The sequence below is a fragment of the Phalaenopsis equestris genome, unplaced genomic scaffold, assembly GCF_001263595.1.
Source record: "Phalaenopsis equestris unplaced genomic scaffold, ASM126359v1 Scaffold000002, whole genome shotgun sequence".
Taxonomy (NCBI): Eukaryota; Viridiplantae; Streptophyta; class Magnoliopsida; order Asparagales; family Orchidaceae; genus Phalaenopsis; species Phalaenopsis equestris.
Window position 1 is genome coordinate 56,188,862 of NW_018164444.1, and position 24,658 is coordinate 56,213,519.

A 24,658-nucleotide genomic window follows, 5' to 3' on the forward strand; every position below is an offset into this window, starting at 1 on the left:
TTTAAGTAGAACTAAAACTGAATACATGGAATGTAATTTTAGTAGTAATAGCTCTAGTGACAGAAGTGTGACTTTGGGTGATCAAATTATTAAAAGGTGTGAACGATTTAGATATCTTGGGTCCGTTGTCCAAAGCGATGGTGATATAGATGGGGATGTTAATAGTAGAATTCAAGTTGGTTGGTTGAAGTGGAGGAATGCTTCGGGCCTTTTGTGTGATAGAAAAGTACCGCTAAGACTGAAAGGAAAATTTTATAAGACGGTGGTGAGACCTGCAATGCTCTATGGCGTTGAATGTTGGCCTTTAAAAGAGAAGCATAATAATAAGTTAAGTGTTGCCGAGATGAGAATGATTAGGTGGATGAGTGGCTTTACACTTAGAGACAAAATGCGAAATGATTATATTCGTGATAGGGTTGGTCTAGCTCCTGTGACGGACAAAATTAGAGAAAGTCGTCTTAGATGGTTTGGTCACATTAAACGTCGACCATCTAATTATCCGATTAGGAGAGTAGATGTTTTAGATTCGACTTGTGTTAAGAAAGGCAGAGGTAGACCTAGGAAGACTTGGGCTTATTATATTAAAAATGACCTTAATTTACTAGAACTAAATGAAAATATGACACTAAATAGGACGCAATAGAGAAAAAGGATTCATGTAGCCGACCCCACATAGTGGGATTAAGGCTTTGTTGTTGTTGTTGTTGTTGGTGTTGTACACATGCATTTAGAATTTTCTGCATATTGTAAATGGACACCTACAATTGAATGTATGAATGCATGTTTACGTCTCTTACTATACATGTGATGGATCACGCTATAATACATATGACTGTTTATGATATTAATTGTATAGGAAATCATTTGTTATGCTTCATGTCTATGATACATATAATACCTGATAAATGATAGATGGAGGAATAATGATTTTAATGTCATAAGAAATATTATGGGTACACTGTTATACGAGTACTTGCAAGTACACTATCAAATGATATAGTATTATCAACTTCTGAAATTTATACCACAATGAAACTCTAGGAATAGTTGGGATTAAGAGGAGACAAAATGTTAGGGAACTGTGGATATCCAACGGGATGATTATTGATATCTGTTATGTTAGGGAAAGCCCTACCTTTATCGATAGTTTATATGACCTTTGGGGCAGGATGAGGACCCATGATATGAAAAGACATGAAAATAGTTGAGTGCTATATAATAAATAAGAGACATTACTATGAAATGGCCTTTATGAAATGATATAGTTATGATTACATATGATAAACAACTTATAAACATGCTTTTGATTATATTTCTGACTTCATACTTACGACCTACATGTTACTCTGCAAATTTGATTTTTATACTATTTATTCTCTTTTCATGTTCTCTACTATACTAGCATATTATAACTTATGTGTAGATTGTATAGTTTCATACGAGCATTCACATTGTTTGTTTTCCATGTATAAAATCTTAAGTTAGCATTGATTATTTCTTCAAACTCGTTGTTGCTCATCTTACGTTGTTGCCTTCAAAGTAAGGGAAATAAACATTAAGGGGAGTAGTCAAGTGTGATTTGAATAGCTTTGCACTATATAGTTTTAGAAGTTTTAGAGATTTTTTGGGTACGTATTTAATTTATATTAAATTTAACAACTCTAGATAGTTTTCATGTTTTGAGGTTATGATTTTTTCACATTTCCGAGTATGAATATGAATGAATTATGAAAAACAATGTATCACTTGTGTTGCAGCAATTATGTTATACTAGTTTTTCATCCACTTGTTCCTGATTTTGCAGCTCATGATGAGTGTTAGTGAGAATTTAGTATGACTGCAATGTTCACCTTGACAAGCTATTTTTATGCCAACTAAAAATGTATAGTACATGTTCATGTTCATGATAACAAGTTGACAGCATAATTAATTATCATACTATTTCAGACCTCTGATGTCATTTTGAAGATCGATTAGTTGATAAATCATTTTGCTAAAATTGAATGTTGAAAAAAATAGGTGAAACTCAAATCGCCTGGTGAAAAGCCATTTTATATTCTATCTGATCGAAATGCGCAATCGTCTATAATTAGCGCAGTAAAAATTGAGAAGTATTTATGAAGTGGTGATCTTAGCAAAATTAGAAGTGTTGAAGATGTACAAAAACTGAAAAACAGCCTAGTGATTTCAGAATTTTCTGATATAATTATTGAAGAATTGTCAGAGTTGTCGTCAGAATGAGAAGTTGAGTTTGACATTAATGTTCAGCCAGGAAAATCTACAATATTCAAATCTACTTACAGAATGACTCTGAAGGATATGCAAGAATTGAAATGTCAGTTGCAGTAATTGATCGATACGGCATGTATTGAATATAGTGAATTGAATAAGGTAACAATAAAAAATAAATATCTTTTGACTAGGATTGATGATCTATTTGATCAATTCGATAGTGCGACTGTATTTTCCCAAATTAATTTGAAATCGGGATATTATCAGGTCAGAGTCAATGAGGCAAATATAACTAAGACGGCTTTTGGGAACATGTGTCTTCATTATGAATTCTTCGTTATGCATTTTGGATTTAACCAATGCTCTTGCAATGTTCATGGACCTGATGAATTGAATCTTAGAGCAGCATGTGGATCAATTTGTTATTTTTTTTATTCATGATATTTTGATATATTCAAGAGCCGATGATGATCATGCTAAGCATCTGAGAAATTGTATTAGAACTGTTGAATCAGAATCAGTTAAATGCAAAATTTTTTAAATGTGAATTTTGGCTGTGAATCACTGCATTTTTGGGACACATTATCAATGACCAAGAAATTTCAGCAAATCCTCAAAAGGTGAAGACAATTATGGAATCACCTACTCTAAAAAATGTTACAAAGGTACAAAGTTTCCTTAATTTAGTTGGATATTATAGGAGGTTCGTAAAAAGTTTTTCACAGATAGTTATGTCATTATCCAAGCTCATAAGAAAATATTTTCAATTAGAGTGGACTGCAGGATGTAAGCACAGTTTTTAAAAATTGAAGAAACAATTGATCACTGCGCTGGTGTTAGCTCTGTCATCATGCGTGGAAAGATTTCAGATTTATAGTGACGCATCATTAAAAGACTTGAGTTGTGTTTTAATACAAAATAAAAGGCGACAGCCTACGCAACCAAACAGTTGAAGCGACATGAAACGAAATATCTGACGCATGACTTGGAGAGCTATTGTGGGTTTACTCTCAAAATTTGGCGACATTATTTGTACGACGTGAAATGTGAAGTCTTTGCTAATTATCAAAGCTAGAAATATATTTTCACACCAAAAAAATTGAATTTGAAACAACAAAGATAGTTAGAGTTGATCAAATACTATGGTCTGGATATACATTATTATTTTGCCCAAGCAAATGTAGTTGTTGATGCATTGAGTCGTAAATTCACATGTAGAGTAAGCTGGATTATCACTCAAAGGGCAGAGTTGATTAAAGAAATAGATGCTTTATAGTTAGAAGTGAGAAGATTAGGTGATATGGGGTATTTACATCAGCTAACAGTGCAACCGAGTTTGATGGATAGAATCAAGACAGCTCAAAAAGATAATAATTAATATCAAAAAATCCTGAAGAAATGTAAATCAGAAAAGATGACTGATATGATTGTTGATGAAGATGATGTCATCAGAAGCAAGGTACACTTATGGGTATATACTGATTCTGATTTGTGACAGGAAATTCTACATGAAACTGATCAATCATGCCATACATACAATTCATCCAAATAGTATAAAAATGTACAAAAATTCTAAGTTGACATTCTTGTGGCCAGGTATAAAGAAAGATGAATATGTATGTAAATGTCAAACTTGTTAGATTGTAAAAGTTGAGCATCAAAGACTCAGCAGATTGTCACAATCACTATCGATACCTGAATGAAAATGGAAAGAAATTGACAGGCTAACCAAGTTAGCTCACTTTTTGCCAATATGACAGATTCATTTGAAAAGTTGTTCAGATTGAACATCAAAGAAATTATCAGATTGGTGGTATTCTAAAAGTTATAATTTCAGATAGACATGAAAGATTCACGTCCAGATTGTGAAAAGACATTCAACAAGTTTTGGGTACATAGTTGCATTTCAGCACTGCATTTCATCTACAAACAGACGAACAATCATAAAGAACAATTCAATTATTGGAAGATCTAATAAAGCTTTGTGTTCTCGACTTTGGAGGCGGTTCGGAAGATCACATTCCAATGATCGAGTTTATCTACAATAATAGTTATCAATCCAGTATCAAAATGACTCTTTATGAAGTACTATAAGGTAGGAAATGTTGAATTCCATTGAGTTGGGTCAAAGTGGGTAAACGCCAAAAATTAGGTCCGGAGCTATAATTGATGAAGCTACAGAGAAAATCAAATTAATTAGAGACAGATTGAAAGATGCTCAGGATCAACAATAAAAATATTACAACCTAAAGCACAAAGGAGTTCAATCTGAAGTTGGATATTTCGTAATTTTGAAAGTCAAACTAATGAAAAGAAAAACTAGATTTGGTCAAGGAATCAAGTTGAGTCTCAGGTATGTCGGTCCTTTTGAAATTATAGAAAAGAACGGACCAGTTACCAACAAATTAGCATTACCTGTGGACATATCAAATATTCACAATCTGTTTCATTTTTCAATGCTTAGAAAATAGGTTTCAAACTCAAATTAGAGGATTTCACATGAAGAAATTGAAGTACAAAAAATCTAACATATATTGAAGAGTGAAAGAATTTTAGAAACAGCTGTCAAGAAACTAACAAGCATACATACTCCTATCAAAATAAAGTGGAAGCACGGGCCTGAGAAGAAAGCTAAATGAAAGAAAGAAGAAATGCTATAGAAATATCCCTTTTCAAGTAAAGCCAGAGATTTCAAGGATGAATTTTTTATGAAGAGAGAGTGGTGGCGCCAAAATTTTGATAAATTAAGTTTGGCAAATTGGAAAAGTACCACAATTTTTTTCATCTCCTAAAATTCAATCGAAATAATTTTATAAAATTCTATGCATCAAATAGATCAATTCCATAAAGCATTATATGTTAATTATAAACGGAAGGGGAGATTTAAATTTTGGAAGTTTTTATTAAATTAATTAAACTTAATTAAATCCATAAATTCCGCATGATCACTGTTCCACACCGACCTTACACCATTTCATTCCATTCGTTCGGTCGAATAGCGTTGCGAGCATCCATTTCCTTACCGTCTCTTGAATTCCCTTCTCTCTCCCGATTCTCCCTCTCCCTCACAGAGCAACTTGGCAGCAACTCGGCAAGCCCCCTTCGGCGCATGCTACAGTGTAGAGCAAGCAAACGTGGGTCAACTGGCACACAGGGAGGCAGCTGGCAGCATTTCAAGCTTCGAGAACAAAACCAAATGGTATGAATCCCTGTCTATTCATTTAAGATATTAATTTTCTTCCTCAAATTTCTATTTCGACATTTATCTCGATTTTTGAGCAATTTTGGTTTCTCGTAGTTGTTGGAGGCACGTCATTTATATCAGAAACGTCAAAAGTTATTTGAAAGCTTGCATACGGGTTTTAGCATGATATTAACGAGGGGGGAAGTAGAGATTAAGGTGTTAGAAAGAGTTGGGGAGAAAATAGGTGATTTCAAAAAAATGAATTTATGCCAAGAAACCCGATTGAGGTATGCTTTGGGCATAAAAGTTTTGTTTTATCTTAATGCATGTTATGAGCCAATTTTATGAAACTATATGTTGCCTACTATGCTTATGAATTCTCAGGCTGTCTATAAGAGGTGACAAGCTCAAGACGAGCGTATGGGCACTTCTTGTAGGGTTGCTCCGTAAAGTCAGTTGGAATAATCTTGCGCTAATTTAAGATATAATATTCTATAAGTTTTTAAATGATTTTAGTTTGATACAGAAGCATTTAGAATTTCTAACATATTATAAATGGATACAAACCATTGAATTTATGAATGCATGTTTACATCTCTTACTATACATGTGATGTTATGATCATGTTATGATATATATGATTGTACTTATGATATTAATTATTTGCAGATATTCATTTATTATGCTTCATGCCTATGATACATGTAATGTCTGATAAATGTGGAAGTAGGAATAATGATTTAAATATCAGAAGGAATGTTATGGATAAATTATTACATGAGTGCTTGCAATTACACTATGTAGGGATATAGTATTCCTGACTCATAATATTTATACCGGGATGAAACTCTAAGAATCGTTGGGATTAGGCGATGACAAAATATTAGTGAACTGTGTATTAGGAGAGTTATTGATAAGTGATATGTTGGGGAAGCCCAACTTTTATCGATATTTTATATGACCTTTAGGGGCAGAGTGACGACCCATGATATGAAAGTACATGAAAATGGTTGAGCCATATATATTAAAAAAGTGATAATACTATGAAATGAGCTCTATGAAATAACATTGTCATGATTGCATACGATAAACAACCTATAAACATGCTTATGATTATACTAATGATTTCATAATTATGACTTACAAGTTACACTGCAGTCATGATTTTTATACTATTTGTTCTCTTTTCATGTTTTTAATATGCTAGTGTGTTATGACTTATGTGTAGACATGTACAGTTTCATACAAACATGCATGCTTATTTTTCATTTATGAAATCTTATGTTAGCCTTGATTTTTTTCTCTAAGCTCAATGTTGCTTACTTTATGTTATTGTCTTCCAGGCAGGGGCAACGAGAACCGGGCAAGTAGTTAGGTGTGATTTATAAAGTTTTGTATTATATAGTTTTGGGAGTTGTACAAATTTTTTTAGCACGTATTTAATTTTTATTGGATTTAACAGCTATGTATAGTTTTCATGTTTTGAGGTTATGATTTTTCAATGTTTTCGAGTATAAATATGAATGAATTATGAAATATAATGTATCACGTATGTTACGACAATTTAATTTGACTATTTATTCACCCATTGAGTCATGATTCTACAGGTTAGAACACGTGTTTGTGAGAATGTAGTATGGTTGAATTGTTAACATCTGTCGCACCTCAGCCGACCCTTAAAGTAGGGTCAGTCGGGGTGTGTCACCGAAGCCGACTAAAGACAGTCGACCAAATCATAAAGTATCCAGGCAACAACCTCACATATGTAAAATATTTTACATACCACACTACAAACCCCTTTAAAATAGGAGCAAAAATGTACCATCGTCATATTGCATCATCCCTATAAATAGGGAAATCCTTTAATAAAGGATTGACACGATGGATTACTATTCATTGATGTTCACACACAAATTCTTAAAATATTGGGCGTGAATCACGGATAATTCAGGATTCAACTACTAAAAGGTACAATGAGTGTGGATCATGCCACAAACAAAAAGAGTAGCCCATGAAGAAGAAACTCACAACACAAACCGGCAATATGGAATGCAGAAGTGTGTTTGTAACTCAACAAATCCAGGAGCTGAATGATCAAATGTTGGATGCCATCCGAGACACGCTAGGCTGGTGAGGAAATAACATAAAATAAAAAAACCTAAAATAAGAAAGGAAATAACTCATAATCTAAGGATATAACTCATTGATCCAAGGAAATAATTTATTCATCATAATTTCTCACAAGAATAAATTATTTCGTAGTATAACTCCTAACATTGAGGAAAATATTAGAGTTCTATATTCTAAAGGTATAGTAATTAAAAATAGACTTACAATGTTTAGTTATATAACAACGGATAAAAAATATTGACATAATTAGTATAAGAGAATTAGAAAGGAAAAAAAAACAGACTTGGAGGTTACATGGGTAGAAGTTATTTAAAATGTTTGATGAAGAATTAGTTTACCATCTCAAAATGAAAAATGAGAATTCATAATACTGAATCCATATTATTGGGACAAAGTAATGCTGAAAAAAATTATGGGACTCCATTCTGCTAATTTTAGCATTCCATAAAAGCCATAAACTATATAAATGTGAATAAAAAAGAAAAAGATAGCATTTTACCTTTACTGTTTTTAGAAGAGCTGTAAAATGATGCCTCAAATAAGTTAATGTCTTCCCATACATGTCATGAATCAACTCTTCAGTCCTTCGAGCGACTTGATCATCCAAATCAAAATTAATAGGAGGCTCGATGAAATCATAATCAACATAGAGAGATCCTTCAAAATCAAGACGGGGTCCAACAAATTGAGCTTTCCGTTTCCAAGGGAAGGGTTCGCCATGAATTGTCATTGGATTCTCCAAGTTCCAACTGTTAAGTAGAAGAAACTATTTTCAGACAAAAATAACTGACGAAGGTAATTAATTGTTAGAATACATAGGTCTCACATGGTTAGTATTTTGCGTGCAAGGCAAGTCGCATCCTCAAGATATTTTAGGGATGCTTTTGACGTGTCGCGTCCAAATATTACTTCCTCTGCAGCTCTACCTCCCAATAGTACCTTGACCATACAAAAAACAAACAATTTGTCACAGTTTTTTCAAGGCAGGTAATCATCAAACATACAAAGAAAATGGAGTAATCCATGATAAGAAAAAAGTATACCTGAAGGCGGTGGAGTAGCTGGGGACGCTTTTCAAACATATAAAACTCTTCATCAAGGCGATGGAAAACAATTTGGGAGAGTGTCTGCAAATATCAGCAAGGATCTAATTTAGATGATGTATACATGCAACAGAAATATCAAAAAAATGAACAATATACAACAACAACAACAAGAAGCCTTTATCCCACTAAGTGAGGTCGGCTACATGAATCGTTTTTCTCCATTGCGTCCTATTGAATGTCATATTTTCATTTAATTCTAATAAATTAAGATATTTTTTTATACGATATGCCCATGTCTTTCTAGGTCTACCTCTGTCTTTCTTAACATAAGTCGAATCTAAAACATCTACTCTCCAAACCGGATCATTAGATGGTCAACGTTTAATGTGATCGAACCATCTAAGACGACTCTATAATTTTGTCCACCATTGGAGCTACACCAACCCTATCACGGATATATTCATTTTGCAATTTGTATCTAAGTGCAAAGCCACTCATCCACCTAAACATTCTCATCTCGGTAACACTTAACTTAGTTTTATGCTTCTCTTTTAAAGACCAACATTTTGCGCCATAGAGCATTGAAGGTCTCACCACCATCTTATAAAATTTTCCTTTCAGTCTAAGCGATATATTTCTATCACAAAATTGACTCCAAGCATTCTTCCACTTCAACCAACCAACTTGAATTCTACTAATACCATCGCCATCTATATCACCGTCACTTTGCACAATAGACCAACGATCTAAATCATTGACACCTTTTAATAATTAGATCACCCGTAGTTACATCTCTGTCACTAGAGCTACAACTGCTAAAATTATATTCCATGTATTCAGTTTTAGTTCTACTCAAACTAAGGTCTTTAGAAACTAAGGTCTTTAGAGGTCTTTAGACTCCAAAGTAGACCTCCAAAATTCAAGTTTTTCCCGAGCTCTTCCTTTAAGCTTATCCACAAGAAGGACATCTTCCGCGAAAAGCATACACCAAGTACATCCTCTTGTAAATGTCTAGTAAGAGAATCCATAACTAAAGCAAAAAGATATGGGCTCAAAGCCGATCCCTAATGTAATACAACTGAAATAGGAAAATATTTGGTCAATTCTCCTTCTGTTTGAACACAAGTAACAACTCTAGTATACATATATTGAATGATTTGAATATTAATCATATCAACACATTTCATCTCTAGAATTCTTGAAAAGATATCTCTTGGAACCTTATCGTAAGATTTTCTAAATTAATAAAAATCATATGAAGATCATTTGTATTCTCTCTGTACTTCTCCATCAAACATCTCAATAAATGTATAGCCTCCATGGTAGACCTGTCCGACATAAATCGACATAAATCCAAACTGATTATGAGAAATCTTTATAATACGTCTTAACCTATCTTCAATTACCTTCTCCCATACTTTTAAAGTATAACACATCAACTTAATTTCTCTATAATTTGCTTACTCTTGCGCATCCCCTTTATCTTAAAAATGGGGACCAAAATACTCTTCCTCCACTCCTTAGGCATCTTTTTAGTTTTTAAAATAATATTAAATAGTTTAGTAAGCCAAGAAACTCTCAAATCTCCTAAATATTTTCACATTTCAATTGGGATATCATCAGGTCCCACAGACTTTCCGCCTGCAACATAACCAATATGCAAGCACAAAACCAAATTTAGTAGTAAAAACTGCAACATGGAGGTCAAAAAAATTACCTGGCCCCGAGGGATGATAGAGATTCGTTCACAGTACTCTACTTTCGCATTTTCATAGCGTCTCAGTAAATGTGATGTTATTGCAACTCCAACTTCAGTTATAGCTCTTCGGCATTGCCCTTGATGCCCTAATTCAATGACCACCTTCTTTGGTCCAATAGTTAACCTATCAACTGCCTCATCCATATCAGACTGAAACACTGATTCGTGCTTGTTCCTCACTGCTACCAGAGCTGCCTCTTGCATAAGTTGAGCTAACTTTGCACCAGTCCACCCTGAAAATCATGTCACCTCAGATATCTAGCATTGCAACCGAATTATATTCCAGTAAATTATAAGATTAAATTAGGAAAAGGAAGTAATTCAAAGACCATCTGTAATAAAGCAATTCAAAGTCCACGCGTAATAATAATGACTGTTGAAATTTTTAAGTTATTGAAGGAATTACCACAAGCTGCAATATTATGTTAGCATAATAGGGTTTACAGCATTTCCGTTGGCAGCATTTACAAACTAGAAGATGCAAGGTAAGCAGCAGAATTGTGAATGGCAATAAGAAAGGGAAATATATGACCCATAAGGGCTGTAAATAGACGAGTACATCACTGTTTTGTTATTTGGAGAAATACTCCGAACATATTCATTTTCGAGCCAAAATATCCTTACTATGCCTATATCACTGTTTCCGAGTACTTGTCTAAGAAAAATGAGTTAAAATGTTCAAATATTCTCAGCTCCTCGTGATGCTTATATGTATTCTCTATTGCCCGAACTTCATCTTTCAAGTATTGTTTAGTTCAGCAAGATAAGAAAATTACAACACTGAAGTTGAATCAGACAAAATAGGTTAAAACCGGCTTTGATAGTTATAGGAAAGTCATTCATTTTAAATCCAAGCTATTGTGTAATGTTTAAATGATTCAAATTCTTTACATTGAATTAAGGTGCTAGAAACCTAACGTTTTTTGGACATTGGTCCAACTATATGATCTTTGAATGATGTTGTATCATAATACTTGTTCAAACCTTTTCAAATGTTGTTTGAACATTTTTTAATATTGTTCAAATGTATACTCAAATCTTATTCAAGCCATGTTTGACAATTAGCCAAACAATATTTAAATATGATTTGAACCTTATTCTACTCGTTTGAATAAGATTTGAAGCATACTCGAAAATATTTGACAAGATTTAAATCAATGTTAAAATAATATTTTGGGATAATTCTAATAAGGTTCGAGAATATGTTCAACCCAGATAGTGATCTTGCTTGTACTTATATTCTGAGTATATTTTTATAGAGGTTGAATCAACTTCAGCATTCTTGTGATGTATGAAGGAGAATGTAAAAAAGATAACTAAGTCGGTTGAAATTTATTAGAACACAGAGCAAAGTCTTGATGGTTCAAAGAGCTATTTCCATAGTAGATCTCATAAATCTTATATTCAAAGTTACAAAAATAGATAAAAACTAAACTAACTTGAAGCTAGAGGTGATGTACCATTTCAATGAAGTAAAATCCAAGATTCTAAATTTCTCAAACAGAGACAGCAGCAGATTATAAACATGTTTTCTTCTTAAATGAGAGTTTCCTATCTCTATCTATTGAGCTCAAAAAAATTTCGGTTGAGGAGTGCGAATGAATGGATGCAAGGTTAGTTAGACAATCATCTAAAGGTGATGTTCATAGCTGGGATGCGAATGAAGCAAAAATGTTGCTGACATACAAGATGCAGATGATGACGGCTCCTTGGATTCTTCAATACTAAAGCATCTATTAAATATTACGTAACCTCTTTATAATATAATTAAAACTAGAAAACAAGTGAAGTCGACTGATTATTTATGTACCATGCGGTTGGAATAGCCATTCGTGATATGAAGAAAATATGGATAACTCCTATCACACAAGGATTAGTATTCGAAAATATTTTCAATTAAGTGATTGTTAATATAATGACCTCATATTTGAGTTTTGCCCTCATTGCATTTAAAAGTTAGGCAACTTATTAAAAGTAAAGATAAGTTAAAGAGGAAGTTATATGCAAGAAGAAATATTAATTTCACGATGAAATTATGGATAGTGATTTAAAATGTTTATTGTACTTTTGAAAATGTTAATGGAATTTGGTTTTTAGGAAATTAGCAAAAGTTATGAATCAGAACACACTTGCATGAGAGATTTTCGACCAACGAATCATCGACAAGCTCAAGCATGACTTATTGGTCATATCAGCAAAGAGAAGCTCATTGGATCTAACCCTAATTATTATGAAAGGATGATAAAATAAAGAAATGAAAAGAAATATGGTATTGATTTGTCTAATGAAAAGGCCTAGCATTGTGGTGCACAAGCTATCAATTGTGTAAGGGGGTCCTCTAAGCACCCTTTGAAAAATTAACATCACATTTGATCACACTCAAATGAAAGAAATTGACAATTTTAAGACCGTCCAATCTACTGGATCATTCAAATGCAATACTCCTTTTTGTGTGTTTACATTGAAGGCTTCAAAAGTGCACATTGTGTAACATTTGTTGTGGATGAAGCATTTCTAAATACAGTATGTGTATAAGATTAATTTTCAGTATTGCATTTTGTTATGTCTTTTGGCATGTTTAATTTCCGTTACATTTAACAACTATTTTTGAATGAAATTGAGCTTTAAAGAAGAGCATTTTCATGTTTTTTTCTTACAAGTATAACAAGAAAACATGGAGCGAAATAGAGTTGAAATGGAGCGAAACAGAGGCTAAATGGAGAAAAGGATAAACTAGCAGACTGGTGCCTAGGCGCCAGTGCCACGCCCTGGCTCCATGGTGCCAACTCCTGGCACCTAGGCGCAAGGAAATCTCAGAAAATCTCAAGAATATGGTGCCTGGGAGCCACAGACTGGCACCTAGGCGCCGATGTCTTTCCGGAAATTAGAAAAGACGGCGCCTAAACGCCGCAGACTGGCGACTAGGCGACGGAACTATCCAGGGGCGGTTTCTGCACACCCCAGGGAGTTATTTGACGGATTCAGACGTTTGGAAAAACACTTTTTGACATCTCCAAGTCCTTAAATTCTCCAGGAACGCAAAGAGGTCATAGATAGGAGTAGGAAATGTAGATTTTTACCTTTTCTCGAGATATTGGAGAGGTGATTTTGATAGAAAACTTTAGGGGAATTGTAAGAATTTGCATCTTTTTTTCATAAGGCAAAAGTTAAGCATATTGTTATCTAATGTCTTGTACTTGTTGTAAACATATGTTTAGTGGATTTTTTTGTGTTAAGATGATGTATTTTATGGTGTTCTTCATGTTTTGTTAGTAGATTCTCTTTACCCTTCTCTTGTGTTGAATAACAAAGATTTGTAGGATGTGTTGGATGCTTTTAGAATTGATTTTTAAACTTTAATGTGATGGTTTTTATGTCATGCTTACTTTACTTATCAATCTGATCAATTGGTATGTTAAAATTTATTGTGAATCCATAATGACTCGAGAGAGCTATGACTTTAACAACTAGGAAAAACCACATTACACTAGTGGGTGAAGGAAAAGTAGTTCATAGGTAGGGGTGTAAACAAACTGAATACAAATGAACAGAGCTCATGTTCATGTTCGGTTCGTTTGAAATTACGTGTGTTTGAAATAAGCTCGTGTTTAGTCGTGATATTACAATTCGTGTTTGATTTGATTTGTTTGAAATATATTTGAAATGTTTGAAATGTTTGAAATGTTTGAATTGTTCGAATTGTTTGAATTATTCGAATTGTTTGATTTGTTCGAAATCTTACAAATTTATTTATATTATTTGAATTGTTCAAATTGTTTGAAATCTTTCAAAAGCTTAAATCTAAAGAAAATTAATGCTTATACATGTATAAATCACAACACAAATGCAAAATAGTCGAAACACAGCTCACAATAAAACCATCATATCATATCTCATCCATAAAAATTCAGATCTAGAGACAATATGCGAGATTTCACTCCCAAAAACTAAGTTTCACTCAAAGAAATTAAATAAATTTAAAAAAAATATAAGAAAATTTAAGCTAAGAGACGAACCTGAAGATAAGTACAAAATTATAGAATTTAAATATAAACTAAGAGGCGAACCTGAAGATCATATTATAATTTATAGGATTTATTTTTTTAAAATATGATATATTTTTAGAGTACATAATTATTTTTAAAATATGAGAATTTTTATATATAATTATTTTAAATTATTTTATATTTTGAACAATAACGATTCGAACACGATCGAACAAATGACTGTTCGTTTTTTGTTCATTTATAAAACGAACGAAAAAAATTGATCGTGTTTATCTCGTTTTCTTATCGAACGAATCGAACACGAACTCTCTGACGAGCCGAATATGAATTGTTCATAGGGCAATGCAAATAGATAGAGAGATAGACTTTTATGGGTGTAACTTGGGGACTCTAGGGTGACAGGTTATAATCTTAACCAATTTGATCTAGGAATTAATGAATTAAAACTAGGTTAGCCAAATTGAAGGGTATCGATTAGAGACTCTAAGGCAACAGGCTAGAATTATAACCAATGTAATCTAGGGTTTAAGGAATTAAAACTCGGTTAACCAAACTTCTTTATACACTCCATAGAGGGTAAAGAACAGTAATGTTCTTATTTATCATTAATCACAAAAATAATTAGAAGTATTAGATCCTACAATCCACTTATGTAATCACAAGAGAAAGGTAGTTTTTACCACTTGAAATTTACCAAACCAATTTATCTAGTTAGGTTTAACATTAGACTTAGGGTTGTAATTAGGAGTAGTTAGAAAAATCACCTTAATTGACATTCCAAACTAAGACCTGAACGTAATAGATTGTAACTTAGTCTAAAGAATTTCTTACATCGTTTCTCTGTGGGATCTTACTTAAACGGTACAGATACTTGCGTGAGAAACCTCAGGGAGTAATAATACCTAATTTTAAGAACTCAATCAATTAGCTAAGAATCATATCTAGTTTCTAGTGCCTTTACCAGGACTGCACAAAAAAAAAGTGATACATACTGGTGTGGATCACATTTCACTTATTGATAGGTGGTCAATCAGAAAGAACTATCAATTTTTTAAAGATTTACTCCATTTATATTTTCTTAACTTTGGTAGAGGATGAAAGTTACACTTATTATTGATAAAATTTATATATAGTAATAATAATCCGACAAGCATTGAAATGGCTTCATATGAAACTCTTTATGCAAAAAAGTGAAGGATATCGTTGTGTTAAGCTGAAATAGATGAAAGAAATATCATTGGTATAAATTTAGTTTACGATACTACTGCGAAAATTTTATTGATCAGAGATAGATAAAAAATTGTGCAAGATAGAAAATGAAAATATTATGATGCTCGACACAGACCAATGAAATTTGAAGTTCGAGAGTTTATTTTTATCAAAGTCAATCTATTAAAGAGTGTGCTGCACTTTAAAAAGACAACTTTTTTTTTAAAATGAGTCTGAGATACGTGGGTCAATGTGAAATTGTGTATAAGATTAAAATGATGTCTCATTGATTGGCTCTACAAGCACATATACAGGGAGTACTTAATATTTTTCATAAATCTTCACTTAGAAAATATATTTCTAATGTTATAACTTCAGTTAATATACAATCTGATTTGACATATATAAAATAACATGAGAAAATACTATATTATGATATTAAGAAACTTTATAACAATGAGATCCAATTTGTAAGGATTTTATAGAGGAATGGGTCAAAAAAAATCCCACCATGGATAAAATCATAAGCAATGAAGATTTTTTCATCTCTTCAAGTACGATATATTTTCTCTTATTTAAAATTTCATATTTTGAGGACAAAATTTTATGAGAGAATATGTAATAACTATTAAAATGAGATTTTTAAAAGGGACGATTAGAGCAAAAGTCGTCTCGGCAGTTTCGTCAGTGGGAGACAAATAAGAATGTCAAGATTTTAACCAGTAGGAAGTATAGAGATGAGAGCAAGGAGAGCGAGAAACAGAGGGGAGAGTGAGGAAAGTGAGAGACAAAGACTAGGGCGAGTGAGAAGGAGAACAGAGGCAAGCGCATGTGTCTCGAATGAGTGAGGAGAACAACAATGTTGTCGTGTGCGCAAAGGAAGAAGAGTAAGGAGGAAGGTTCGCTTGTCCAACAAGAGCATTAGAGTCAAACATTGTGCTTGGAGGCAGCATCGATTAGGAGTCATCTTGTGTGAAGCAGGGAACCTGGAGAGCAACTTCGCATGAGAGAGCAGGGAGGAAACGAGCCAATAAGGTATGGTTAAGGATTTATTAGATTTGTTTTCAGAATAATCAATAAATTAAAAATGTATTAAATGTTAATTATTAGATTTTACTAAATCAAAATTGAAGGCAAAAAAATAATCAGATTGCAGGAAGAAAAAAAAGTCTGCGATAATACGTTAAGACAGAAGGATATTCAGATTTGAGGAAGAAAAAGAAGTTTGAGACAAAAAAAGTTTAGTGTTTAATTACAAATTCATTTATAGACAAATTAATTTTAGGTTATTAAGTATTAATTTAAAAAATTTATGAATTATAATCAGTTGTTAATTGAAAGAATTGAAATGATCGCAGATTTATAAAAGAAATATGATAAAGAGCCTAATTGAGGTAAGCCAGTCATGTGCTCACACCATGTTGATTAATGTGTTAATTCTATAGTAAAAAGTATTGAGATATGATGGAGTTTGATAGATAATAATTGAATAAAATAAATTTTTAGAAATCTCGTATTAATACTAAAAATAACATCTTCAATTTTTTTTTAGGTGAAATTGACCGAAAATAATTTTTGAAATGATGAGAAAAAGTGATAAGGCTAAAAAAATTAATCTATATACTTTATGGGATTATTTTATAAGGTAAAAATAAGGTGAGTAATTACTATTTTATGTGCATTAAATTTATTTTCCTTATTTAATAGTAATTGTGCTTTCAAAAAATAAAACTTCAATGTTTATATATTATTTTAAAAGAAATATTTCATTTATTTCATATGCATTGAAGGCTTGAAAGTATTTCTATGATTGAAACAAAATAAACGAAAAATGAAATGACTGTTTATTAATTTCAATTATTTCACCTTTTGCATTATGAAAATTTTTTATAAAAAGATTTAATGATTGAAAGAAATCAAACCTCTTTATAATGAAAAGTAAATACTTAATTCAAATAAAAAATTACACATTATGATATAAGTTGGAAACGCTATCGCACTCATGCACGAAAATAAAAATACAAATAGAAATACAAATGATAACGAAAATGATTAGACTTTAATTGATATAATTTTTTAAAGATGCTCCTGAGATGGCTTCTTAAAGAAAAAAAATAGAAAAATATAAATATGTAAAAATAATTTAATATATATTATTATTTAAATGGAAATTTTATAACTTATTATATAAATTAATCACCATATTTCTTTTGAGCATTCGTGTTAAATATTTGTATGATGATTTAGTGTTATTTGAATGTTTCTTTCAAAAAAAAAATTATCAATTTAAAATTACTAACATAAGAGTATATTTATTACAAAAAAAGGTTTTAGTGAAATTATGTATTATACAGTTGTTTTATATTTGGTTTCTTTTCATTGGTACAACTGTTACACATATATGTTAATATTATCTGAGTGTTTGTTCTTGTCTGATATTCGAAGTATCTGGAACAGGTCGTGACACAACTTGGCAAAAATCCTTATTCTTTCTTTTACATCGCCTTGGGCTTCAACAGATTTCTCACCACCTACAAATTTGGCACATCCACATCTAATTCTCCAACATATTGCTAGGCAATTTATCAAAAACTTTCTATACAATAGAAAGACCAAAATTGACTTCTTGGAGAGTAGAAGCTTAATTCACTTCATTTTTACATCTTTCAATAGCAGCATGCAAATGAGTAAGCTGATCAACATATTGTTTCACCAAAAAAATTCAGGCGAAATGAACGCAACTGTAAAAATATTTTTCTTTCAATCTTTCCTCGTTATATTATTCAAGGCAAAAGAAAATAAAATCCTAACTTTCTATTCCAAAATAATTTTTTTGCAAAAAATGGAGAGACCACTTATTCCTTTAAAATCATGAGAGATGGAAGGAGGAGAGGAAAGTTGATATGTTGGTGCAGCCAACAAACACCCCCCAGATTTCAAGCCTCAATCTTCGCATTTTCTTCCTCGATCTTAGACCCTTTTTTTTTTCAAAAACTACTCAATTTCAACAATCAAGCTTTTCCTAGAAATATGTAATTTATCCCTTAGAATTTTCATTGTTTTTGCAAGAATGAAATATCAGAGACAAGGAGCCTAGTGTGGCCTTTCTAAAATAGCTATAAGGCCAAAGCACAGAAACCAACAAAGACACATCAGATCAGTTGACTGGATACTTTAATAAATCATTAATTAATTATTCAATGAACTTAACTCTCTTATATTTTAAAAAATATATTTATAAAAAGATAAGATAATCGAGAAACTAAATATTTATAATTAAATAATCAATGACTTTGTCCAAATAAGCATCTACATTGGGCACACTTATGATTGAACACAGGTTTGAATAACCAAAAGGTCAGTTCGGCCGATTGGATGAATTGACTAGCCAACACGATACACTAACCAGTTTAAATATTCATTATCTCAGCATTCATCAAGGGGCGAGTAGCTATTTGATAAATTATTAGCCCAACTACGGTTATTCCACAAATCAATAGGCAGACTAAAGAATATTATCAATTTGGCATGCACTGAACAACACTCATATGGTCAGAAGATGGTTCCTATCTTGGCACTTCACTAGGTTGTACAGCTAACAATATAATTATTATATCTTTTTCATCTTTTTATTGTGTAGCTCATTATATAACATAAACAGTGTCAACCCAGACCTATAAATAGCAAGTTAAGATTGAGAGTCAATTTAAGCAATCTAAGTTACACACTCTAGTACTCGATTCCTTGAGCAATAAAATCTCAAAACTTCTCTCTCTTTCTCTCTCTCTCACGCATATTCTCTTTTTACTCTTGTATAGATGATGTGACTTTACAAACCTTATGGGATCCAACAAGCACTAAAGTATTAGATGTCACACTTTAAGTCCGAATCTTAACTCAAGATCAAAAAGCAACTTTTTGTAGTAAGATAAAAAAATGCACCAGACTATCATTTAGGTTCACTAGTATTTTCTATTCAGTAGCTTGCAATCTGTTTTCTAGCTTAGAACCACCAAACTAATCATAGTAATAACTATAATCATGCATAAACTAGTACATCAAAGTCTAACATAGATAAGAATGCCAAGACAATATTTAAAAAGTAGAAAATGACAAATCAAAGACTGTTTATTTTATAAATAAAGTGAGAATCCTACAATCTTTATTTTATAAATAAAATGAGAATCCTACAATCTAGAAATAAATGTATACTATCATAGCCCCATCCTCTTTGTAAACAATATGTACCGTAATAAAAAAAAAAAATTGTAGCAAGAGGATCACCATTGTTGTTGCATCAAGTGATGGAGCACATCTTTCACAACACAAGGGTAGCTGATATTCCAAGGTTTTAGGTTAATCAAGAATCACAAAATTTGGTTCATAGAATTAATTCTCTCTCACAGCTGCTGATAGGAAAAAAAAATCGACAAGGATATTTTCCCTTTTTTTTTAAACCACTAAATAATGTTAAGAGTTGAACCCATGATACCATGGGAGTAATGTTAAGGGTTGAACCCAAGGTAATGTTTGGAGTTATTTTTCATATGCTTTAATTGATAAAATTTGTACCAACAATTCAAATAACTAGGTTCTACACCATTATAAAATACAGGACATTTCAAAACTATATTTCAAATCAAAATTACAGCGAAAAGCAACATGGAGTGAAAAAGAACACAAATAAAGTTAGCATACCCGGCAAATTTTGAGCATAAGAAGCCAAATCAACAGTTGGTGACAATTTGACTTGACGAGCATGAACCTTTAAGATGTCCAACCGCCCCTTTGCACCAGGAGGGCGGATTCTTATCTAAAACAAAAACCAGAACAATAAAAACATGATAGCAACAAAAATAGAAGTAAAGCCACAAGAAGAATAAATTTGAAAATTGGGATACTCTAATGGCCATTTTAAGCTAATCAAACTACCAAAATAAGAAATGTGAAACACTGATTAAAAGGGAGAGCACATTCATTATTTTTTATCTCCTCATCCTCCCTAAATGCAGTGTTTATAGAACACAATGACAACCGTAAGCTAATCATTCTACTATTAACCACACTTAATTACTAAACATCACAATTTTTAAGTATAACTTATATTGTGGACTCAACAATATGGCTACTCCTTTTTTATAAACATAATGCTTTTATAAATTTTTTTTAGTCTAATGGCACCACTATTGTGCAAAGTATCTCCAAAGGAAGAACGATGAGATTTCAAAATAATACAAACATTCCAAGCTTCGGTTGCGCCATCACTTTATTGCAGGATGTCGAATCTTTTCAATTGCTAAACAGATCCACAAATTATCATATCATACATCAAGTGGATATAAACTTTATAGCAAATTATTGATAAGACCCATACCTTACGATCAAAACGACCAGGTCGAAGAAGGGCAGGATCTAGCAGGTCCCTACGATTAGTCGCACCCAAGAAAATTACACCTTTTCCAGTATCAAACCCATCAAGTTCAATCAGAAGCTGATTGAGCGTAGTCTCTCGTTCTTGTGTTGCAGCATTATAAAGATGGTTGGTTGACTCTTTAAAAATACCTTGACGCCTATGCATACATGGCAAGTTAAGCAAAGGAGATAAGGAAATAAAATTTTAAAGCATATCTCTCAAATTCAACAAAGATGCCAGAGAAAAGGATTTCTTTCAATTTAAAATTCCAAAGCGTTAAATGGGATTACTTTGAAACATTAATTGAATTTGTGATTGTGGAGTATGTATTCATGCTTTTATTGGAAATAGAAGAGACAACATAACTAGTACTCTAAATAAAACTGATTATTTCAATACTAAATTAGCATATAATGCATGTGGCATATTAAAAAACACTAGTATCAAATACATGTCAATCAACTTTATGATATAGAATAAAAATGAATATTGCGAAGCATGAAACTAGAAAATTACAAGATCCAAGGAAGGAGCCGAAGTCACTATTTTCATAATTCAAATTCATTCCTGTCATAATATACATGCAACTTGAACAATAATCAGTCACAAGTCCAACCAACTCTCTCAACAGAATCAAATTCAATAAAACAATTTAATTACATCATTTCTAACTATGTATTTCACATATTAGTTGCTGCAAAATTGCACTATTTAGTTAGAAAAAATGCCTCACTAAATGGGCTAATTATTAAGTGAAAACCTGCGCATCTGCGCCGGCGCCAAACAGGCCCTAACTCTATCACCAAGCCAAAAAAAAAAAGCCTGAATCTTGAAGCCAACTAGAGCATTCTCCCAGAACGGCAAATGAAGCAACAAAACTTTATAGTATTTTTGTTGGTTATTTTTGTTGGTTAAGGTTAATTTAATTTTTCAACAAAAACCGTTCAGTTCAAATCCCACATTCACATTCTTTTGCCAGAAGCACAAAATTGGAAGCTAAATGACATAAATTTTGGATAGCAAACTATTAGCATATTCATTAATGGCTAGTTTAGTCATTAATTAATGTTTATTTTTAGTTATTAGCTTGGATTCTTTATTATGCCTTTCTTTTTCGACTATATCATATTTTTATTTTTAGCCTTTCAAATAGATCCTGCAATGAGTATTTATACCCATTTTTGCATCAATATCGTGGTTCTATTCTAACATGGTATCAGAGCCATGGTCCTAAACTAGCTGCAGCAAGTCCTCTCCGTGCCGCCAGCTAGACAATCACAATCCCTTCTCCTCAGTCGGTTGGGCCTGCTCCAGGCTACCTGCTGCAGGGCCTGCTCCAGGCCGTTTTCTCCAGACCGTCTGCTTGAGTCTAAATTCCCTCTCCTTGTCGTCATCTGCTTCAGGACCTTTGTTCCGATCACCTAGGGCACCTTCCAGCCACCAAAAATCCTGCCTAAATGACCAGCCTCCCTCCAGGTTTGTCGGAGCCCCTTATGGAACCTTCTTCTAGCCGGCCAAATCCAGCGGGAACCCTTCCAGAGGCCATATTCCTCCAGCAGCCGGAACTTTACGATGTCTCAACAACCTAACAACACGTTTGGCTCAATCGGAGTCATGACGCACTCCTCCAACACTGAGCCGTCATCAGAAGATGTTTTGATTCCACCAGAGGATCAATTCCAACCTCCGTTCCTCTGCAGACCAGAGAACAGGAAAACAACATGAACTTCTTGATCACAATCCATAAACTAAACGACAATAACTTTTTTTAATTGTCTCAATTTGTGTCCTTATTCATAAAAGGGCATGGGAAATTTGGTTATCTCACTAGTGTGATTCGTGAACCTCAAAAGATTGACTCAGCATATGCAGCTTAGGAAACGGAGAATTCCATGGTCACGTCGTGGCTGATCAACTCCATGGAAACTTCAATTGGTCGATCATATCTTTCCTTTCAATAGTGCACTCTAGACGGCAATATGTGATACCTACTCAGATATAGAGAATTTCAGACAATTTTATGAGGTATCTAAGAAAATCCGGGAGGCAAAACAATGATAGAAGAGTGCGACCCAGTACTACAATGATCTAGTTGCATTATGAATGAAATGCGACCAGTATTATGACTACACTTAGGAATCTCCGGCTGACCTATCTCTCTTCCAGAAAATTGTAGGAAAGAACCGCATGTTCCAATTTCAAGCAAGCCTCAACAAAGATATTAACAAAGTACAAGGTCGTATCCTTGGACGAGATCCTCTTCCTTCTACTCGTGTTGCTTTCACTAAGATTCATCGCAAAAAAAGTCGGAGACTTGTCATGTTTGGTGCTTCCACTCCGTCCGCCGAAGTATCCGTCGTGGTCTAATAGTGCTCAACCCCGGGCAAGTCAACCTACTTGTTATTACAGTCATAAACCCAAGCACACTCGTAATAAATGTTGGAAGCTCCACCGGAAACTTGCATCCAAACCATTAGCCAAATCTTCCACTGCCAAGGGTCTAGCTACAGCTTCTGAATCCAATACAGTACAGCAAACATCTACCCAGAACAATCCAGGATCCTCCAATTCTCTTGAAAGTCAAATGTCACTTAATCAAGCTGCTTGGATCCAGTTAGCTCCCTTCCGGCCCGTCGACCTCCCACGTTCGTTGAGGAACCAATACTATGACACTCACTTATTTTGCCATTTCTAGTCCATGGATTATTGATTCAGATGCCACATATCACATAATTGAAAACTCTCAAGCCTTCTCAACATGTTATCCTTGCTCAATGAAAAATACTGTTAAAATTGCTGAAGGGTCCCAAAGTTTCATTGTTGGTAAAAGTTCTGTTGTTTTAACAACTCAGAAATCTGTGTTACATGTACCTCTGTTGAAGTGTAACATTTGATCTGTCAATAAGCTGAAATATGACATTAATTACGTTGTTCATTTTCCTCCGATGTTTGTCTTTCAAGATCATCGTTCGGGAATGATAATTAGAATTGCTAAGTGCATTGGCAAGCTATACTTCTTGCAAGAGAAAAGCATGGAGAACGAGCACACCTCACCATATAATTGCAGTATATCTTAGTATATTGAATGTCCTATTATGTTATTATATTGTAGTTTGGGTCATCCTAGCTTCCAAAATCTAAAACAATTGTATCCATTGATGTTTACCAATAAATATCCTTCTAATTTCAAATGTGAAACCTGTTAGTTAGCTAAACATTGTCGTGTTCCTAATCCACCCCACAATTATACACATCCCGCTCTCTCTCTTATTCACGGTGACTCATGGAGACCCTCTCGCACTCTTAGCTACACAAATAAACGGTGGTCCCTTTGATTAATAACCACACTTGGATGACATGGGTCTATATTTTAAAAGATAAATTTGAAGTTGATATCACTTTTACAAACTTATCATTATTCTGACCAAATTCAAAACTCCTATTCAAGTCTTTCAAACTGTCCATGGTAAGGGCATCATCCTCCATCATAGCTCATGTACCGACACTCATCAACAAAATGGGGTAGTCGATAGAAAAAGCCGACATCTCCTCGACGTTGCTCGCTCCATTATGTTTCATTCTAACTTCCCAAATCGTTTCTGAAATGATGTCATTCTTACCACTACTTATCTCATCAGTAGAGTTCCCTCTAAAATTTATAACTTTCGTACCCCTTTA

The 24,658-nt window shown here is 33.1% G+C and overlaps 1 protein-coding gene across 1 annotated transcript in view; it reads right to left on the reverse strand.

Annotated features, from left to right (window-relative positions):
• The window catches only part of LOC110025640 (probable inactive ATP-dependent zinc metalloprotease FTSHI 1, chloroplastic), a 49,875-nt gene that overhangs the window by 3,784 nt on the left and 21,433 nt on the right, over positions 1–24,658 (reverse strand). The window contains exons 9-14 of the mRNA XM_020726227.1: positions 20,942–21,137; positions 20,266–20,380; positions 10,310–10,584; positions 8,590–8,673; positions 8,373–8,485; positions 8,046–8,295 (exon numbers count right to left, since the gene is read on the reverse strand). Coding sequence (XP_020581886.1) covers positions 8,046–8,295; positions 8,373–8,485; positions 8,590–8,673; positions 10,310–10,584; positions 20,266–20,380; positions 20,942–21,137 — 1,033 coding nt within the window. The remainder of the gene's footprint in view (positions 1–8,045; positions 8,296–8,372; positions 8,486–8,589; positions 8,674–10,309; positions 10,585–20,265; positions 20,381–20,941; positions 21,138–24,658) is intronic.